At 34.4% G+C, this 20,158-nt stretch overlaps 1 protein-coding gene across 3 annotated transcripts in view; it reads left to right on the top strand.

Moving 5' to 3' along the window:
* The window catches only part of VPS13A (vacuolar protein sorting 13 homolog A), a 283,496-nt gene that overhangs the window by 195,597 nt on the left and 67,741 nt on the right, over positions 1-20,158 (top strand). For all 3 annotated transcript variants that reach the window (XM_005892982.2, XM_005892984.3, XM_005892985.2), the window contains exons 45-52: positions 822-982; positions 6,368-6,471; positions 9,082-9,364; positions 11,334-11,729; positions 12,137-12,241; positions 12,361-12,507; positions 18,528-18,656; positions 19,061-19,194. In XM_005892982.2, the coding sequence (XP_005893044.1) occupies positions 822-982; positions 6,368-6,471; positions 9,082-9,364; positions 11,334-11,729; positions 12,137-12,241; positions 12,361-12,507; positions 18,528-18,656; positions 19,061-19,194 (1,459 nt within the window). The remainder of the gene's footprint in view (positions 1-821; positions 983-6,367; positions 6,472-9,081; positions 9,365-11,333; positions 11,730-12,136; positions 12,242-12,360; positions 12,508-18,527; positions 18,657-19,060; positions 19,195-20,158) is intronic.

The following is a 20,158-nucleotide window of genomic DNA, read 5'->3' as shown; positions in this document are numbered from 1 at the left end:
GGGACATTAGAAAAGTTACTTAGGCATGGAAGAGGGGTGCTAAAATTGACAGCTTGTGCTTTTTCCTAGTCTTAACAGTGCCTAGGTTTAACATGTTTTCCCAACATTGTCTGTAAATTGTTCTCATCAATTGTATTTCTGTTTGCTTTTAAACTAACATTTTTATGGGATAGTAGGGGAGGCAGACAGGTTAGTTGCAGTCTTTGCAGCCTCATGGACTGACTGTAGCCCGCCAGTCCCCTCTGTCCATGGGATTCTCCAGGCAAGAATACTGGAGTGGGTTGCCACTTTCTTTTCTAGGGGAGAGGAATCTATAAATAAATAATTAACTTCCAAAATAGATAATTTATCCCCAATACAATATATGTATATATGAGGTAAGGCTATATAAAATCGTAATCAATTCTTAGATATGGCAAAGTGTCACAGCCTGTTGGAAAAATTAAAAACTGAAAAACTGCAGCTATTTGGTAATTGCCTGTGACTGCCTGTTTTATATGATAACAAACCAAAGATCAGTGTTCTTGTATTTTCTAGCAGTTTCTCTCATCAGTCAGTTATTTTTAAAAGATTATGTTGTCTTAGGTTTAACTTTTGGATGAGTTTTTTTCAATTAAAAACTTTTTTTGTTAAAATACTTTGAAGGGTTTCAGTGAATGGTGTAGAAATGCATTGTGGATTCTTAAAACATCCCTTTGTATAGTTTTCAGTGATAATGTTTAAAAATTTAAGAAATCATCTGATGTTTCTGGCTTAAAATGTCTACTAAAATTAATATATGATGATTTATGATCAATTTTAAATATGTATACTTAATTTAGCCCCTGCTAACCACTCTACTGCTGATAAAATCCCTTTAACAAAAGTGGGACGACGACTGTACACTGTAAGACACAGAGAGTCTGGAGTTGAAAGATCAATTGTTTGTCAGATTGATGCAGTGGAAGGAAGTAAGAAGGTAACAGTTCGCTCTCCAGTGCAGGTACGGAATGATTCACTTTTTTCTGAGGTCATACTTTGCCTATTTATGTGCTATTGAAAAAAAAAAAAAATAAATTACCACCAAAAGTATGCAAATTGTAATAGAAATACAGCTAATGGCTTAAAAAAGAATAATCATTATCAGTAATTATACTACTCTAATATGAACATTTGTTATATTTGAAGAATTTTGTTGAATATACGTCTCATAATTTTTATAGGAATATTTTGTAAGTTTTTTGAATATTATTTTGTAAAAACAAATGCATCAGTATTTGTTTTAGGTCTTTGTGGTATGTATTCTTTTGTTTTAATCACAGAAATTTTGTATACCTTTACTGAGGTAAAATTGATGTACAATGAACTGCATATATTTAAAGCTGATGAATTTTGACAAAAAATACACTTATGAAACCGTCATCACAATCCAAGTAATAAACACACTTATCACCCCAAAAATTTCCTCATCCCCTTTTTCCCCATTCCCATGCATCTACTTAACATGTACTTGTGGTACATTACTTATACAATATAGAATTTTATATAAATGAATGAAGTACAGAATGGAGTCTGACCTCTGTCAGTGAGGAAAATTTTGTACGTATCAGTTTTCATGTTTTAATGCTGCACACAGTTACATGTTGTTGAGTAGTAATCTGTTCTATGTATATACCACATGCCGTGGTATATACAGCATGTGGTATATACAAAAATTAATGAATTTTGGTATATGATATGAGGTAAGTGTTGAGGTTCATTTTTTTCACTTGGCTATTCGTTCTGACCAAGATTATCCTTTTTCCATTAAATTACCTTGATACTTTTGTCAAAAATAAATTGACCATTATCTTTTTGTGTAAGGTCTCTAATCTGCTTCATTGCTCTATTTATGTCAGTACCATTCTGTCTTGATTGCTACTTTATCCTCAGTCTTGAAATCAGGTAGTAACAAGTTATCCCACTTTGTTCTTTTTCAAAGTTGTTTTGGCTAGCCTAAGTCCTTTCCATTTCCATTTAAATTTTAACTTTTATGAAATTAGCATTTTTAATATTAATTTTTTGACTTTTTTTCTTGCTAGTAGAAGTACATTTGGTTTTTGTATTAACTAGTATTACGCAGCCTTACTGGATAATTTTTTTCTAGTAACTTTTTTCTAGATCTATAGATAGTTGCAATACCTGCAGATAAATACATTTTTCCTTCTTCCTTTCCAATCTCGGTGTTTATTGTCTTATTTTATTTTGTTTAGTTTATTGTACTAGGTACAATCTCCGATACAATTTGAATAGAAATTATGAAAGGGGATGTTTTTGTCTTATTCCCAGTCTTAGTGGAAAAGTATTTGGTCTTTCACCATTGAATGTGTTTTGAGTTGTAGCTTTTTTTGTTCATGATCCTAGTTTACTGAGAGTTTTTATCAAAAATGAATGTTGGATTTTGTCAAATGATTTTCTGTCTTTACTGAGAGGATTTTTTAAAAAAAATTTTGGGCACATTATTTATTTTTTTAATTGAAGGATAATTGCTTTACAGAATTTTGTGGTTTTCTCTCATACATCAGTAAGAAGCAACCATAGGTACACCCATGTCCCCTCCCTCCCAAACCTCCCTCCCATCTCCCATCCCACCCCACCCTTCTAGAGTGTCACAGAGCCCCTGTTTGAGTTCCCTGAGTCATACAGCAAATTCCCACTGGCTATCTGTTTTACATATGATATTGTAAATTTCCATGTTTCTACTAAAAGGATCTTTTTAAAAAAATTGTTAATACAATTAATTACCATTGATTATTTTTTGATTACTGTATTAGATAATGATTGACCGTTAATGTTAAATCAACCCTGCATTCCCAGGATAAATCTCATTTGCTCATGAAAGTGTTAACCTTCATGAAGTACTGTTTGATTGATTTGCTAAATTCATGTTTAGAATTTTTATATTCTTGAGGTGTATTGGTTTAGAGTTTTCTGGTAGTGTTTTTCTTATGTTAAGTTTTTAAACCACAATTTCACTTTAAGGGCTATTCATATTATCTGTCACTTTTTGAGTGAGTTCTTGTAGTGATTATGTGTTATTCCATGAAATTTGTCAATGAAGTATTTTTGTTTTGACTTCACTTTTATGTTTTAAGTTATTTTCACTGGTTGTAGTAATTTAGATTGACAGTTATTTTTTCCATAGAATGTCATTCCACTGTCAACTATATTACGTTGTTTCTGACCAGAGTGTGCTCTCTGCTTTTTTATGAAACGTGTAATTTTATTTTTATTTAATTGTAAGATTTTTTTTCCCTTTATTACTGGTTTGAAGCAATTTGGTTGTGATGAATCTTAGTTGAGTTTGTTTCATATTTTTTTGTACTTGAATTTATGCATTTATAGTTTTCATCAACTTTAGAAAAAAAATTTGCCATTGTATTCAAAAATTTTATTTCTGTCTTCCCCTTCTCTTCTTCATGGTCCACAGTAGGTTTATACAGATATTAGAGTGTTTAAACTTATGCTCTCTAATGCTCTGTTCACTTTTTCTTTCAGCTTCCCCCCACCCCCATGTTTCTGTATTGATGTTAAGTTTCTATTGTTAAGTCTTTAAGTTTACATTTCTTTTCAGTGTCTCATTTGTCTTAATCTCATCCAATGTATTTTTATGTCTAAAAGTTTAATTTGCATTTTTATTTACAATTTCCATGTCTTTTTATATATCTTCAATCTTTCCCCTAACTTTTGAATATATCAAGTATAGTTATATAAGTGTTTTAATATTCTTGTCTACTAATTTGATCATGAGTATCATTTCTGATTTGTTTCATTTTATTAATTTCTATTTTTATGGGTTATTTTTAAATTTTTGTGTGTCTAATAATTTTTTTACTGGATGCTTAAAATTGTGAATTTTACTTTGTCAGGTTCTTTAGATGTCTTTGTATTCCTTTATGTATTCTTGAGCTTAATTCCTCAATACAGTTATGTGAGTTGGAAAGTGATCCTCCCAATGCTTGTTTAAAAACATTTTAGGTGAGGCTCAAGCAGTCTGTCAGAGAAGGCAATGGCACCCCACTCCAGCACTCTTGCCTGGAAAATCCCATGGACGGAGGAGCCTGGTGGGCCACAGTCCATGGGGTCGCTAAGAGTCAGACACGACTGAGCAACTTCACTTTCACTTTTCACTTTCCTGCATTGGAGAAGGAAATGGCAACCCACTCCAGTGTTCTTGCCTGGAGAATCCCAGGGACAGTTGTCTATGAGGATCCCAGGGCTGCTGTCTGGGGTCGCACAGAGTCGGACACAACTGAAGCGACTTAGCAGCAGCAGCAAGCAGTCTGTAGTCTAGGGCTAATTTTGCCATGCTGATGAAGGATAGAACCAATACCCTTTGTACTAAACAAGATTTTACCACTTTGGTGAGAAAAGGAATTATGCATGAACAGCAGAGATTGTTCTGCCTCCCCCTTTCAAATGGATCTTTACTGAGCCTTACTTAGTGTACTCATGGGCATATGCCAGATACCGCTGAACTCTTAAAGTCTCATGAGTTCCTTCTCTACAGCTCTCACCTCTCCATGCAGCTATCTCCTCTCTCACTCTCTCATATAATGTGCTGTTAGATTAAGTCTTATTGGCTTTCCCGCATTCTTATATCTCTCTCTTCAACTCAGACTGGGCTCTGTTTGATTTCTTCTCTGCATAGTAATCTAGAACTCTTACCACCTAGTAAAGACAGTAAGATGGGGTGACAGAATGGGGAGACAGTCTTAGGGTTTATCTTAGTAGTATTTTTCTCTTCCTTTCCTTCTTTTCTTTCCTTCCTGCCTTCCCCCACCCTGGGTCTTTCTTTCCTGTGCTCTTTGTCCACTGTTTAAAAACGATTACTTCATGTGTACTTTTAACCCCTGTGTTTTGTTTGTTTACTAGTATATTGGGAGGTTATATCTGGCCTATATTGTTCCGTCGGAGCTGAAAACAGAGATTCTTTCTCTTATATTTGATTTACAATAATACATAATGTTAGTATGTCGCTCAGTCATGTCTGACTCTTTGTGACCCCATGGACTGTAACCCAGTGGGCTGCTGTGTCCATGGGATTCTCCAAGCAAAGATACTGGAGTGGGTTGCCATTTCCTCCTTGAGGGGATCTTCCTGACCTGGGGATCGAACCTGGGTCTCCTGCATTGCAAGCAGATTCTTTACTGTCTGAGCCACCAGGGAAGCCCTGATATATAAGCATTTTGATTTTGATATATATGTACAGTTTGAAGATGTTAGGCATGAAATTTACTCATACATCACGTTTCATATCTCTGGTAACATCGCCAGTTTGATATTAAGTTGCTCACTCCTGTCTGACTCTGTAACCTCATGGACTATAGCCCACGAGGCTCCTCTGTTCATGGGATATCCCAGGCAAGAATACTGGAGTGGGTTGCCATTTCCTCCTCCTGGGAATCTTCCTGACCCAGGGATTGAATCGGTGTTTCCTGCATTACAGGCAGACTCTTTACCATCTGAGCCATCAGGGAAGCATTTCTCTTACAATGAACTGCATTAAAGATGACTGTTAGGCTGCTCTCATTATTGTTGATTACTTTTTAATTTTATTAAACAGTAAAATATTAATGTTTAATTTCTTATAAGTACTTTCATAGAAATTAAAATATATTTCTCTTCTTTCAAATAAGCAGCTTATCTAGAAATAAAATATAATGTAGTTAATTAAGTTTATGTATTTATCAATTCTTAATTTGCACTCAGCATATTTTATATTTTGATATGATTTTTAAAATAGATTTTAGTAAGATATAGAAATAATATAAGAAAATAGTGTTACTAACTAATGTGTCTTTATCTGTCCCAAAGACAAATACAAGTAGAATTTTATCTGATAATGTATATTAAGCAAAATAACGTTAATCATTTACATCACTGTTGTATGCAACTCATTGGATGAGATACTCTTTACATACTTTTTCATTCAATGAGTAGTGTACAACAGTGATGTAAAAAAATAGACATTTGCCAGACAGTGGCTTTTTTGCACTTTTCTCATATAGGCATCTAAAACTTTGATGTCATATTTTTCTTATTAATTTTTTCTCCTGTGTTTGTCTAAAGGAAAAAGTTATTCCTGTATCACAGTCAAGAAGATGTTATCTTATTTTTTTCTAGGATTTTTAGAAGTTTTGTTTTTGAAATTCCTTTTCTCTAAGACTGTAGAAACTTTCTTTTTTATTTTTTAGCATGGATATTTTCATGTTTGAATTGTTTTTCTAATTTATATGAGGAAAATAAATATTGCCTGGTAATTCCTTTTTTGGGATATTTAGATGGAATACTTTATGTCTTTAGAGTCTTAGATTAATGATACTAAATGTTATTTTTTCTTTCCCAGATTAGAAATCATTTTTCAATACCACTTTCTGTTTATGGAGGAGACACGTTATTGGGAACGGCCTCACCTGGAAGTGAATTTAACATACCATTAGCATCTTACCGGTGATTTTGTTTTCTTTATCTTTTTGTTTGCCCTGTGATCTCTTATAGACAGTTTATGTGATATCTATCTTTAAGTTATCAAACTGTGATCAAATTTATCTTGTCAATATCTCTTTATTTAAGTTTTGGCACTCTTTAAATTTTTAAGTAATATTTAACTTAATGTACATAACATATAAATTATCTTTACTTTTCCTAGTCAATACAAATTACATGCTTGCAATATAACTATGAGAGTCATAGTCATGTAGATTTTTAACAAATTTCTAACAACATGATTGGTGCCTTCTAGATTTTAATATACTATTATAAAGTGATTTTTGCTTTTCAAATGTTTTATAATTAATTTTTTAGAAATTTATTTAGAAAATGTGAAATATTTTGTCTTTTTATCTACATGCTCATGCTCAGTTGCTAAATCATGTCCAACTCTTTGCAGCCCCATAGACTACAGCCCTCCAGGCTTCTCTGTCCATGGAATTTTCCAGACAAGAATACTGGAATGGGTTACCATTTCCTTCTCCAGGGGATTTTCCTGACCCGGGGATCAAACCCACATCTCCTGCTTGGCAGGCAGATTCTTTATCACTGAGCCACCTGGGAAGCTTTTATCTGCCTATTTATCTATTAATTGCTCATTGATAGAATTGTAATGTAAATAGAACTAGACAGTTCATTCTTGAACGCTATATATGACCCTCATGCAGTCAAATATCCACATTCAGTTGTCCCTCAGTATTCAGTTCTTCTTACTCAAAACCTCTTGCTGATTATCTGTCACTCTCGTTTTCTCTTTATTTCTTAAACTTGTCCTTTAACTTTGCATGTTTCTCTAATTCAGCTCTGTCCTTCAGAAAGAAAATTTTTGAGGAAAATTGTCACCTCTGCAAAATACTCTGCGCCAGTCTAGAAAGAGTTAACTATAGTTTCATATGCTCGGTCTACAGTGTACAATTGTTTTTGTTTTTTGGTACCTATAGTTATCTTATAACCAGTAGTTATCTTTTAACATTACATTTCCCATGTGACTGGTATCTCTTTAAGAGGAAAGAATGACTAACTTGTGCATTTTCAGTTTTGCCTCTCATTGGTAAATAATGGGTCCAATAAATGTCTTGATAAACTGGATGTGAGTGTATTGGCATTAGTTTAATGTAGAGACAATTAAGCTTTTATTTTTAAGTGTTAGAAGTAAGAGTGAAAAAAGAATAAAATACAGAGAATGTAGAAGTAAAAAAGGCTAAATCTGCAACTGATTTGACAGGTAACTCTATGGGTCTAAGGAGGGGGTGGTGGTAAAAGAGTTTAATATTATTTTACTGTCCAGAATGCCAGTAGCTGAAAGTTCTTGGAAAAAAAAAAAAAGACACACAGAGAGGTGGATGTGGACGGTTCATAGTTCAGTCTAGCAGATTTAAGGTACTATCAGACATCATTACAGAATATGTATTAGATACGTAAAATTTGGGGATGGAGCTTAAGAAAATAATGATAGCTAGAGATAGTATTGACAGTTGTCACACAGTAAGGGATAGTGTCACAGTCACACTAATTATAGTTTTACAAGTATAAAAACATTTAAGTGTTTACACTTGGAAACACTTTAGACTTAAAAAAATTACTAAACCCTAGTACAGTTGCAATGTAAACAAAGAATGTGATATTTAAGTATAAGATTTAATTGTAAGTGAAGTGAAGTCGCTCAGTCGTGTCTGACTCTTTGCGACTCCATTGACTGTAGCCTTCCAGGCTTCTCAGTCCATGGGATTTTCCAGGCAAGAGTACCGGAGTGGGTTGCCATTTCCTTCTACAGGGGATCTATCCGACCCAGTGATTGAACCACAGTCTCCCACATTGCAGGCAGACACTTTACTCTCTGAGCCACCAAGGAAGCCACCGATCATATGTGACATCCAGTACTTTTTATCACTGTCTTCTTGCAATCACTGCACTAACTTCTATAATGCTGTCCAACATTTCAGTAAAGTTAAAGTGTTAGTTGCTTAGTCGTGTCCAACTCTTTGCGACCCCATGGTCTGTAGCCCGCCAGGCTCCTCTGTCCATGGGATTCTCCAGGCAAGTATACTGGAGTGGGTTGCTGTTTCTTACTCCTGCTCAATAAAGTTAAGTATCTATTGAAAGCCTTCATTTGATTAACCTTGAAAAGCTGGTGATTAATTTTTCAACAGAAATATATTTTTGGTTCATGAACTCAGTCATGGTACATACTTGGGACCACGTATCCAGGAAAGCCAACTTCTTTAAGTGTGTAAGTCACATCTGTAGGTGTGTGTGTTGCATATATGACCTGTATGATAATGTATTTTCTGCAAGTAACCAGTTATGAGCTTGTAAACATACTTTTAAGACAGCATGTTTGTAAGAAAAATACTCTCCTTTTGAAAGCCAAATAACTTCATTACTTTACAGAAAGTTAAAATGCAAATATGTATCTGTATATCTGTCTTACCTATCTCTAAGAATGTGAAAATATAAAAATTTATTACAGTAGTATGGAGAAAGATAACTTCACTGTTCTAAAGCTGCAATCAAATAATTTATGTTTTCTTTTGAAGAATTTTAAAGCATATTGTTTAATCTTTTATGCAGATCACTACTTTCTCTGAAGCCAGAAGATGCAGACTATCAGATGTGTGAAGGAATTGACTTTGAAGAAATTATAAAACAAGATGGTACTTCTTTCAAGAAAAAATGTAGACCTATAAACCCTTCCAGGAAGCCATTTATCATTAATATAGTCCCAGAAAAAGATAATTTGACATATATGTCAGTGTATTCAGAAGACCGTTGGGACTTACCATATATAATACATTTGTGGCCACCTATTCTACTCCGAAATCTTCTTCCTTACAAAATTGCTTATTACATAGAGGTATCCTGGTATTTTTTAATGCCTTCTTGTCTTTGATTTTGTAGCTTTAGTTATTTAAAATTATGAGTAATAAAGCAGTGTTTTAAAATTCTAATAAAAATTTTAGAACTGGTGAACAGACAGTATAGATTTTCATTAAATGAAAATGTTTCAATGATGTTATATAAAAGAAGATTTAAAAATTTTTTTCCATTGATTTACCTTAGAAATATGGTTACTAAGTTGGATATAATTTATATCTACAACTATGATATGCCATTTTAAAAATCATGTGTGAAAGTACTAGATACTCCTGTAGAAAATTTTAGAAAACAGAGATAGATTGTCTGTAATCGCATTATCTGAAGGTAGCACTTCTGATGAAGATATCATTTCAGTTCTAAAATATATTTTTCAGTCTTTCCCATGCATGTATATTTTATATATTTTTGAAAGATGGATACTAACTTTTCAAACAAGTATGAGAATTAGTATGAAAATAATAATACTAGACTTAAAACCTGCTACATTATATTATTCTTGTACCTTTAGGTTTCTAAAAGGATTTCATGATTATAAAAATGCTTTTTCTTTTAAATACTCTTGAAGAGATTACATCCGATTCCTTCCTGTTGCTATAATAGGAATCTCTCCATCTTAGGATTTTCAGTGAATATTCCACTTACCATTGCTTGTCATATGTAAAAAGTAGTTCTTCACTGTAATCTGTTATTTGTTTTGTTGGAGTCTGTTATTAATGATTGGAATTTACTATGTGTTTATACTTTTCTGTCAAATTTTTTTTGGGGGTGAGGGAGTTAACACATCTGTGGTTTAAGAATATCTATTTTCCATATAGTTGACAATTAAGATAGTGGTTAAGAATTACCTCTTTACTATCAGATAGATTTGAGATTGAATCTTAGCTCTATCTCTTACTGGCCCTGGGTCTTTAGGTGAGTTATATTATCTTTCTAAATCATTTGTCCTATCTTATAAAAGAGGGATGGTAATAAAACTTTCATGACCGGGATATAGGGAAAATCAAATTAAATATGTAGTAAAGGACTTAGCACAGTGCCTGACAGGCATATGGTTTCTACTGGTTAACCTCTCTAGCACCACCAGCAACACTATTCTCTTTTGTGGAACATGTCAGGTATTGATAAACTTAACATTGTTTTTGCTTTAAGTAATTTAAAGTCTTAAGATGAAGAGGTTCCTATGTTATAACAACAGGAGGGAACCAGATTAGAGATGCTAGAAAAACAGGTGAAATCCCCAGATGGGCTATCTGTTCCATTTTAATAGAACTTTTAACTTGATGCTTTTAGGGATAACACTGTTTGCTAGTTTTCAAAAGAGATGATCAGTTTTTAGAAAGATAGTTTACCTGTGGTATGGAGAAGGGCTTAGAGGAGTTAAGAGCAGTTAGGAGACTTTTAAAAGGAGGAGTTACAATGACTTGAACTAAGGTAATGCAGGTGTGGATGGAGAGAAATGAACAGTTTTGAGAATTATGTCAGATGCAATATAAACACTTATTGGAAATAGGTTATGAGAGTTTGTTAAAAATCAAGAATTGAAGTTGGTAGCGATTGCTTATTTTGGATTACATACAGTTTTCATTATTTTATACTTTTCACAACTAAAATCATTAGTATTAATAGATAAGATTTATTTTTACTAATTATAGTGTTTTATAGTCTTAATTATTGCCAGCAGAATTTCTCATTATATTATTTAATTTTATTTTCACAATAGTCCTTTGAAGTAGATCATTTAGACCTTTTTACAAATACAGTAACTCAAATGATTTATAGAAGTTTACACAGTTGACAGAATTAGAACTTGAACATAAGTCTTATGACTTTTTCTGACAGAGGTATTTCAAAAGCATTTTGTATAGCATTCAAAATCATTAAGTAGAATATTTTAGCATATCATTCTGAAGCATTAAAAATTGACTGTATTTTCTTTTTTATTATAGGGGATTGAACATAGAGTTTTTACTCTCCATGAAGGCCGTTCAGCCCAGCTTTGTACTGTACAGTTGGATAAAGCCAGGCTACATTTAAAATTACTTGACTATCTTAATCATGATTGGAAAAGTGAATATCATATAAAACCTAATCAACAAGATATTAGTTTCATCAGTTTTACTTGTGTTACAGAAATAGAAAAGACTGATTTAGATATTGCTGTCCATGTGACTTATAATACTGGCCAGACTATTATGGCATTTCATAGTCCTTATTGGATGGTTAATAAAACTGGTCGAATGTTACAGTATAAAGCAGATGGAATTCATCGAAAGCATCCACCTAATTATAAAAAGCCAGTTCTCTTTTCATTTCAGCCAAAGCACTTTTTCAATAACAATAAGGTATGTGAAGTTTTTTTTAAACTTTTATTCTTTAGCTACTTTTCACTCCTTTTTAGTTTGTTTTGAAAAATAAAATATTATGAAACAGGTAGAAATAATATTTGTGAAATATTTGAGATTAGAAAGATTGGAATTTAGTATTGGAAAAGTTTTAGTGCACTAATAATATAACAGTAGTCGTGGTGTTAGTCGCTCAGTGGTTTCCTACTCTTTGTGACCCCATGGACTGTGGCCCGCCAGGGTCCTCTCTCCATGGGATTCTCCAGGCAAGAATACTGGAGTGGATTGCCATTCCCTTCTCCAGAATATAACATTAGTTTAGGCTAAAAAGCAAAAAAGTATATCAACTTAGGTAGGAATTTTTAAAGGTACCTAAATACTAACATATTTGAAATATTTTTTTCTAGGTTCAGCTTATGGTAACTGATAGTGAATTGTCAGATCAATTTTCAATTGATACAGTTGGTAGTCATGGAGCGGTTAAATGTAAAGGCCCAAAAATGGAATATCAAGTGAGTTCATTCTGTGCTCATCTGGAAACTTTTATTTAAGCTCTGTTAAGTAATTAATTTTTATAAGAATGTTATGATAATGAAATAGTTTTTGAAATGTTACTTTTTTTCCCCCATAGGTTGGTGTCACTATAGACCTTAGCAGTTTTAACATTACCAGAATTGTCACATTTACCCCCTTTTTTTTGATTAAAAACAAAAGCAAATATCATATATCAGTGGCTGAAGAGGGAAATGATAAATGGCTCGCTCTTGATTTGGAGCAGGTGGGTAAATGAATTTCAACTTTTGTTATTTCTTGAAGTTGGATACCTGAAATCACTGTGTAGTGTTTTATCTGTCTACCCCCACCTCCCAATTTTGTTTCAGTTCCATGAACATTTTGAGTATTTATTTGTACCAGAATAAACCAAATAAATGATTTCTTTAATTGTTTAACCTGAATATTGTCATCTAGGAATGCATTGCTTTGTAAAAGAGGTGGACACTAACTAGATGGGGTTAAATATATAGCAGTAGAAGACGGGATAAAGTATCAATGCAGCAAATTGATGAAGATAAGTTGGTAAATTTATTTTCTTCAGGAAGATTTTAGAAATGCCTTTATAGGGTAGATTAAGCTAATTACTTTAAAATGATAGTAGTGTTTTAGGAATGAAGTTTTGATTCTGCTCTCTCTGTAGTTGTTAGGTATGTAGATAAGAGCTTTCTGAAAGACTGCCTGAAGTTAATAGAATATTTTACTTCTAAAGAAATTTTGTTCTAAGTATGCTATGATTATAAGAGAAGTATTTGCTATTTTTATTCATTATGCCTTTTTGAAGCTATCCTCTATAATCATTCATTATTCTTGAGTTATATCCTTTAGCATTTCCTTTTGAGCTGGTTGGTGGTAAATACTATCAGTTTTTGTTTATCCATCATCTTTCCTTTATGATAATTCTTCCTGATAATTCCTGTTTTCTGCAACATGTTGTAGCATTTATTATATTCTGGGTTCCATTTTTGTTGAAAATTCTGCTGTGATTCTGTCATTTCTTTGGAAGTTATCTTTTTCTCTCCTGCCTTCATGGAGTTCTCTCTGTCTTTGTTCTGCAGTCTTACAGCTATTTGTCTGCATGTGGCTTCTTTTTAGATATCCTGCTTGAGATACTTTATTCCTAGATCTATAGATTATTTCATACCTTATGTAAAATTTGCAGTGATTATGTTTTTAAATATTGCCATTCTTAAATACTCCTGTTTCTTCCTTCTGGATTTTTAATCAAATTTATTCTAGACCTTTATATTCTGTCTTCTATATATCTTACTATTGTTTTTTACATTTTCTGTCTGTATAACTCTTTCCTTTATTTTGGATAAATTCTGCATATATAGCTTTCATAATTTACGGTTTTACTGTATATATCATACAGTGTGTGTGTATGTATGCTATTTGAACCTTCAACTGAATTTTTTATTTGAATAATTATATTTCTCATTTTTAGAAGTTGTATCTTTTTTCATGTTTACCTGTTCATTCATTTTTCCACAAATGTTTATTGTGTACTCTTTAGGTGCCATATTTTAACAAAAGCACACGTCCCTGTCCTGTATATTTTACATTTCAATGGGAGCTTGGTGGAACCATTATATTGATAATGCCATAGTCAATTAGTAAAATACATTGTATATTTAAAGGTGAAAAGTCTAATAGAGAGAAAGGAAATAAGGCGGGCTAAGAGGTATTTTGAGTTCTAATGTGCAAGGAGTGGGCTGTAATTTTACATAATGTAGTCAAGGATGAGACTTGTTGAGGTCACATTTGAACAGATGTGGAAGAAATGTGCAGGGCTTCCCAGGTGGCACGGTGGTAAAGAATCTGTCTGCCAATGCAGGAGACTTAAGGGATGCAGATTCGATCCCTGGGTTGGAAAGATCCCTTGGAGTAGGAAATGGCAACCCACTCCAGTATTCTTGAGAGGAAAATTCCATGGACAGAGGAGTCTGGCAGGCTATAGGCCATGCCATGACTGAGCACACACATACTGAAGAAAATGTGAGAGGTATGCTTGTCAAGAGTGCAGCAGAGCTGGAAGCTCAGCTGCTAGATACAGAAATAACTGATTAAGTTCAGTTCAGTTTAGTCACTCAGTTGTGTCTGACTCTTTGCGACCCCATGAACCGCAGCACGCCAGGCCCCCCTGTCCATCACCAACTGCCGGAGTCTACCCGAGCCCATGTCCATCGAGTCAATGATGCCATCCAACCATATCATCCTCTGTCGTCCCCTTCTCCTCCTGCCCTCAATCTTTCCCAGCATCAGGGTCTTTTCCAATGAGTCAGCTCTTCGCATCAGGTGGCCAAAGTATTGGAGTTTCAGTTTCAACATAAGTCCTTCCAATGAACGCCCAGGACTGATCTCCTTTAGGATGGACTGGTTGGATCTCCTTGCAATCCAAGGGACTCTGAAGAGTCTTCTCCATCACCACAGTTCAAAAACATCAATTCTTTGGTGCTTGGTTTTCTTTATAGTCCAACTCTCACATCCATACATGACCACTAGAAAAACCATAGCCTTGACTAGACGGAGACCTTTGTTGGCAAAGTAATGTCTCTGCTTTTGAATATGCTATCTAGGTTGGTCATAACTTTCCTTCCAAGGAGTAAGCGTCTTTTAATTTCATGGCTATAATCACCATCTGCAGTGATTTTGGAGCCCAGAAAAATAAAGTCAGCCACTGTTTCCACTGTTTCCCCATCTATTTGCCACAAAGTGATGGAACTGGATGCCATGATCTTAGTTTTCTGAATGTTGAGCTTTAAGCTGATTAAGACAACAAGTCAAAGTAAAAGTGACAGTCAGGACTTTAATGACTTACTGCAGTAGTATAAGTAAGAGGCTAAAGTGAAGAATGCACCAACTCCCTTTGTACTCTTTTTCCTATGAAACAAACAGCAGTTGGTTAGGGGTGAGGTGGATCAGTGAGGGTAGTGTCATTGTCAGAGGAGCCCTGAACAAAAAGCTGGTACTGCTTTATGGATCTAGGGGATGGAAGAAAGCAAAGGAATGGGGCTGTGTGTGGAACAGTTCTGAGTACTAAGTCAGAATAGAGAAAAAAATATCATCGTATCCCCCTCTTACCTTAATAGAGATCTTGCAGAAGTTCCTGAGGAAGGCCTCTGCCAAAAGCCCTGATAAAAAGGCCTGTGAATACAGGTGCCCATAGTAGGAATGCAGGTACTTGTAAGGGCATGACTAGAAATGGGGTTGAATTCTTGAGAATGAAGTACACTGCATTCTGGCCATGCACCTAGTCTGGTGTGGGGAGGGCTGCTTTGCCCTGTGAAACCTGTCAAATAAAGATAAAGCCTTTATAATTGCCACTGGTATGACCTGAAAAGTTGCACATAGATTTTTAGCCAGGACCTGGACCCCTCAGTTCATTTCAGTCAGTTAGTCATGTCCAATTCTGTGACCCCATGGACTGCAGCACACCAGGCTTCCCTGTCCATCACCAACTCCTGGAGCTTGCTCAAACTCATGTCCATCAAGTCGGTGATGCCATTCAGCCATCTCATCCTCTGTCGTCCCACTGTCCTCCTGCCTTCAGTCTTTTCCAGCATCAGGGTCTTTTCTAATGAGTCAGTTTTTCACATCAGGTGGCCAAAGTATTCGAGCTTCACCATCAGTCCTTCCAATGAATATTCACAACTGATTTCCTTTAGGATGGACTAGTTTGATCTCCTTGGCAGTCCAAGGGACTCTCAAGGGTCTTCTCCAGCACCACAGTTCAAAAGCATCAATTCTTTGGTGCTCGGCTTTCTTTATAGTCCAACTCTCACATTCATACACGACTACTGGAAAAACCATAGCCTTGACTATGTGGACCTTTGTCGGCAAAGTAATGTCTGCCTTTTAATATGCTGTCTAGGTTTGTCTTAGCTTTTCTTCTAAGGAGCAGATGTTTTTTAATTTCATGGCTGCAGTCACCATCTGCAGTGATTTTGGAGCCCAAGAAAATAAAGAAAATAAATTGCTGGAACCCTCAGCAATGTGGATATCTGGGGAAAGAGCATTAAAGACAAAAGATTGCCCAGGGTAGATGATCTAAAGTAAGAGAATATTTGGCATGGGGATAGCAAAAGAGGCCAGTATTATTGGAGAGGGAAAAGTAGAAGAGAACAAGACTTACCAATGATTAAAAGTAATTCTGTAGAACTTTGAGACCCATTACAAGGATTTTAACTTTTGCTCTGAGTGAAATGGAGAGGGCTGTTGGAAAGTTTGAACAGTGATTAAACACAGTAGGCTCTCAGCAAATATTTGTTGAGTGAATATATGAATATTTTTGGCAGATGTTTCACGTGTGCTCATTTGAGTCCATGGATTCTTAGTTTGTTGGATGTAGTGCATGTGTGCATGCTACGGTGTTTGATTCAGTCATGTCCAACTCTTTGCACACCTATGGACTGCCACCCGCCAGGCTCCTCTGTCCATGGGATTCTCCAGGCAAGAATACTGGAACGGTTGCCAGTGGGTTGCCCTCCTCCAGGCGATATTCCTGACCCAGGGATCCCACCCGTGTCTCTTACATCTCCTGCCTTGGCAGGCAAGTTCTTTACCACTAGCACCACATAGAACTCTCCATACATCTAGATGCTAAGATTATAATTCCAGCTTTGTTTTACTCTATATATTTTTTAGGTATATCTTTTTCCATACTTTCATTTACAGTAGTTTTATGTCTTGATTTATACGTCAGTTGCAGATAAGAGTATTTTTCTGTTTTTAAAAACCTAATCTATAGCATCTATCTTCTGATAGTTTCTGTTTACAGTAACTGCAATTACAAACACATAACAGCTTATTATTTTTTACTTTACTTTCTCTTTTGTCAATTTCAGCTTTTCTTAAGATAAACTTCTGTTGCTAGTTTAAAATCTTTCCATTTTAATTTTGGCTTACAGTAGTCAACCTTAACATGCAATTTATGGTTATTAGCTATGTTGATTTGTTAAACTTGTATATATATATATATATTTTTTCCCACTACAAAAGACAAGTACTTTGGTACTTTCTCTAGTCTCAGGAGGTCGAGCAGAAAACTCTTTCCAAAGGTATAGCATATATTACTAAACATAAAAAAGTGTACCAGAAAGTAGCAAGGCTTGGGGGTTTTCAAAGAGCACATAATTTTTAGTCTTGTTAGTTCCTCCTGGGAAATATGCTTGGCTTAGTATTATTACTGTTTTGAGTTTCCCAGGTAAGTTTCCCAGATGACTTTCCCAGATAAGTGTTTCAAGAAGCCCTGAATGGGAACTTTCTCAGCCTCTTACAGCCTTAACCATGTCCCATGTCTAGTTCCATTAATTACTTTTTATGACTGAATAAAACTGACTTCAACAAGCTAAGGCACTTGGCACTAACATCAAGGTTCTACTACATTGCCCTCAGGTCATATGATGATGATCTCATACTTCTCATTGAATTATGTGGTTACCAGCCTGGTCAGAGCCTATCACTCTAAGACTTGGTTTACATAATAGTTTACAGACAAGGCTGATTCTCTTTTCCTGTTGTTTTAGCTCTTTTGTTTCCAGCTCCTGTTGTCTTCTTTGTAGGTGCATTAACTCCTCCTGTTCTGTTAGTTTGGCTTCCAGATCACTGATATCCAGGTTGTTTCTTAAGATTTTGAGCCTGTTTTCTACTCTGAACTTTAAGACTTTAGATACTTCTCTTGATTTTTTTTTAATTTAATTTTATTTTTAAACTTTACATAATTATATTAGTTTTGCCAAATATCAAAATGAATCTGCCACAGGTACACACGTGTTTTTGTTTTATCCTTATTTGACTTCTAAGACTCTGGATTTAGTATTTGTCCTGACTCAACATTTGTGTGTACTTTGACTACTGCTTAAATTACTGGTACCCACAACCCAATTGTGATTTTTTCATAATAGAACATTCCCCTATTTTAAACTGATCACTTTGGCTCAGTTTACTTACTTACTTTTCAGTCTGACTCTAGCTCTGGACCACATTAATATCTCTTCACAGCACTCTAATTATTTTAGCTCTTCAACTTACTACCCATTACTGTTTGTGTTCAAAGTGCCCACAAGTGGCGCCCCATCTCAAAATCAACAGTTTATAGCTAAGTAATACAGTAACCAGAGTAGTGTTGACAGAGGTTTATTTTAAACTATTTTAAGTCTACTCTAATGGGTTTATTAAAATGATAAAGGTCTTCATGGTGAAATCATTTTTAAAAAAAATAAATATGTGTAATATGTGTTTTAGTGTGTCCCCTTTTGGCCTGAGGATGCTTCTAATAAACTTCTTATTCGAGTTGAAAGAAGTGAAAGCCCTCCCCATAAGATACATTTTAATAAGGAAGAAAGTTGTATTTTACTGCGTCTAGACAACGAGGTAAATGATTTTTGTGTGTGTGTGGTTAGAGAACCTAAAATATACTTACTAATTTTTTAATAGTGATTTTTGTTTGTTTTACCAAAAATGAACAAACATTTCTCTTTGCAAAGGGAAAAGTTCTAAAAGGACACAAGAGATATAAACAATTTAATTGTTGCATAGAAAGTTACAGTGCCTGGAATAAACCACATCTTGAATTTGACCCATCTATCTATGATAACTGAGAGTCATGGTTTTTCAGACATGCAGTATAAAATCCTGAATTACTTTCTAAATCATAAGAACAACTGTATTAGCTATAACAGTTTTATTATTAAGAATAGTTTTATTATTAAATGTTACTGGTTAATGTTCTTTGGAAATGATCACATTAGAGAATATTTTCTTTTCCTTTTTTCTAGCTTGGAGGTATTATAGCAGAAGTTAATTTGGCTGAGCATTCTACAGTTATTACATTTTCAGATTATCGTGATGGAGCCGCTACATTTCTGTTAATAAATCACACCAAGAATGACATTGTTCAGTATAAGCAAAGGTAAGAGGGTTATTACAGATACAGTATCCTCTGATTTTAGCAGAGTCTAGGTGATAAAACTTTGACTTTTTAATACTTTCTTAAGAGTATAAAAACCACTAATGGCATTATGGCCATGTAAAACAATGTCCTCGTTTAAAAAAATGTATACTGAAATATATAGGTTTATAACTGACTTGATATCTGTAACTTACTTTTTGAAAAGTTTTAACATAATTGACATAAAACATAAGTTTCAGTTGTCCAACCTAATGATTAAATGTTTGTATATATTTTGTAAAATCATCACAACTATAAGTCTAGTTAACATTCATCACTGTATATTGAGAGGTTTTTTTTGTGATGAGAATTTTTAAGATTTACTCTTAGCAACTTTTGCATATAAAATAGAGTATTATTAACTACAGTCATCCTGTTGTGCCTCACACCCCCATGACTAATTTTAGAAATGTAAGTTAGTACCTTTTGGCCCCCTTTACTCGTTTCAGCTGTCCCTGCCTCTGCCTGTAGCTTCTACCAATCTAGTCTCTATGTGTTTCGTTCTTTTGGTGGTTTTCTTTTTTTCTTGCTTTTTTAGATTTCACATTTAACTGAGATAATATGGTATTTGTCTTTCTCTCACTGGCTTATTTCACTTAGCATAATGCCATTAAAGTCCATCCATGTTGTTTCAAGTGGCAAGATTTCCTTCTTTTCTATGGCTGAATACTATTGAATTCTCTGTATCTAGAATGAAATATTATATGTGTGTGTGTGTATATTTATATACATACCTCATTTTCTTCATTCATTCATCAGTGGACACTTAGGTTGTTTCCATGTCTTGGTGATTATATGTTATACTGCAGTAAGTACGCGTATTTGTTTTGAATTAGTGTTTTCATTTCCTTTAAATAGATATCCAGTTGCTGGATCACGTGTTCTGTTTTTAGTTTTTTGACAAGCCTCCATACTGTTTTTTGTA

This window comes from Bos mutus, chromosome 8, assembly GCF_027580195.1.
Source record: "Bos mutus isolate GX-2022 chromosome 8, NWIPB_WYAK_1.1, whole genome shotgun sequence".
Classification (NCBI taxonomy): Eukaryota; Metazoa; Chordata; class Mammalia; order Artiodactyla; family Bovidae; genus Bos; species Bos mutus.
Note: the sequence above shows the minus strand (reverse complement) of the source record. Positions and strands in the feature narration are given on the sequence as shown.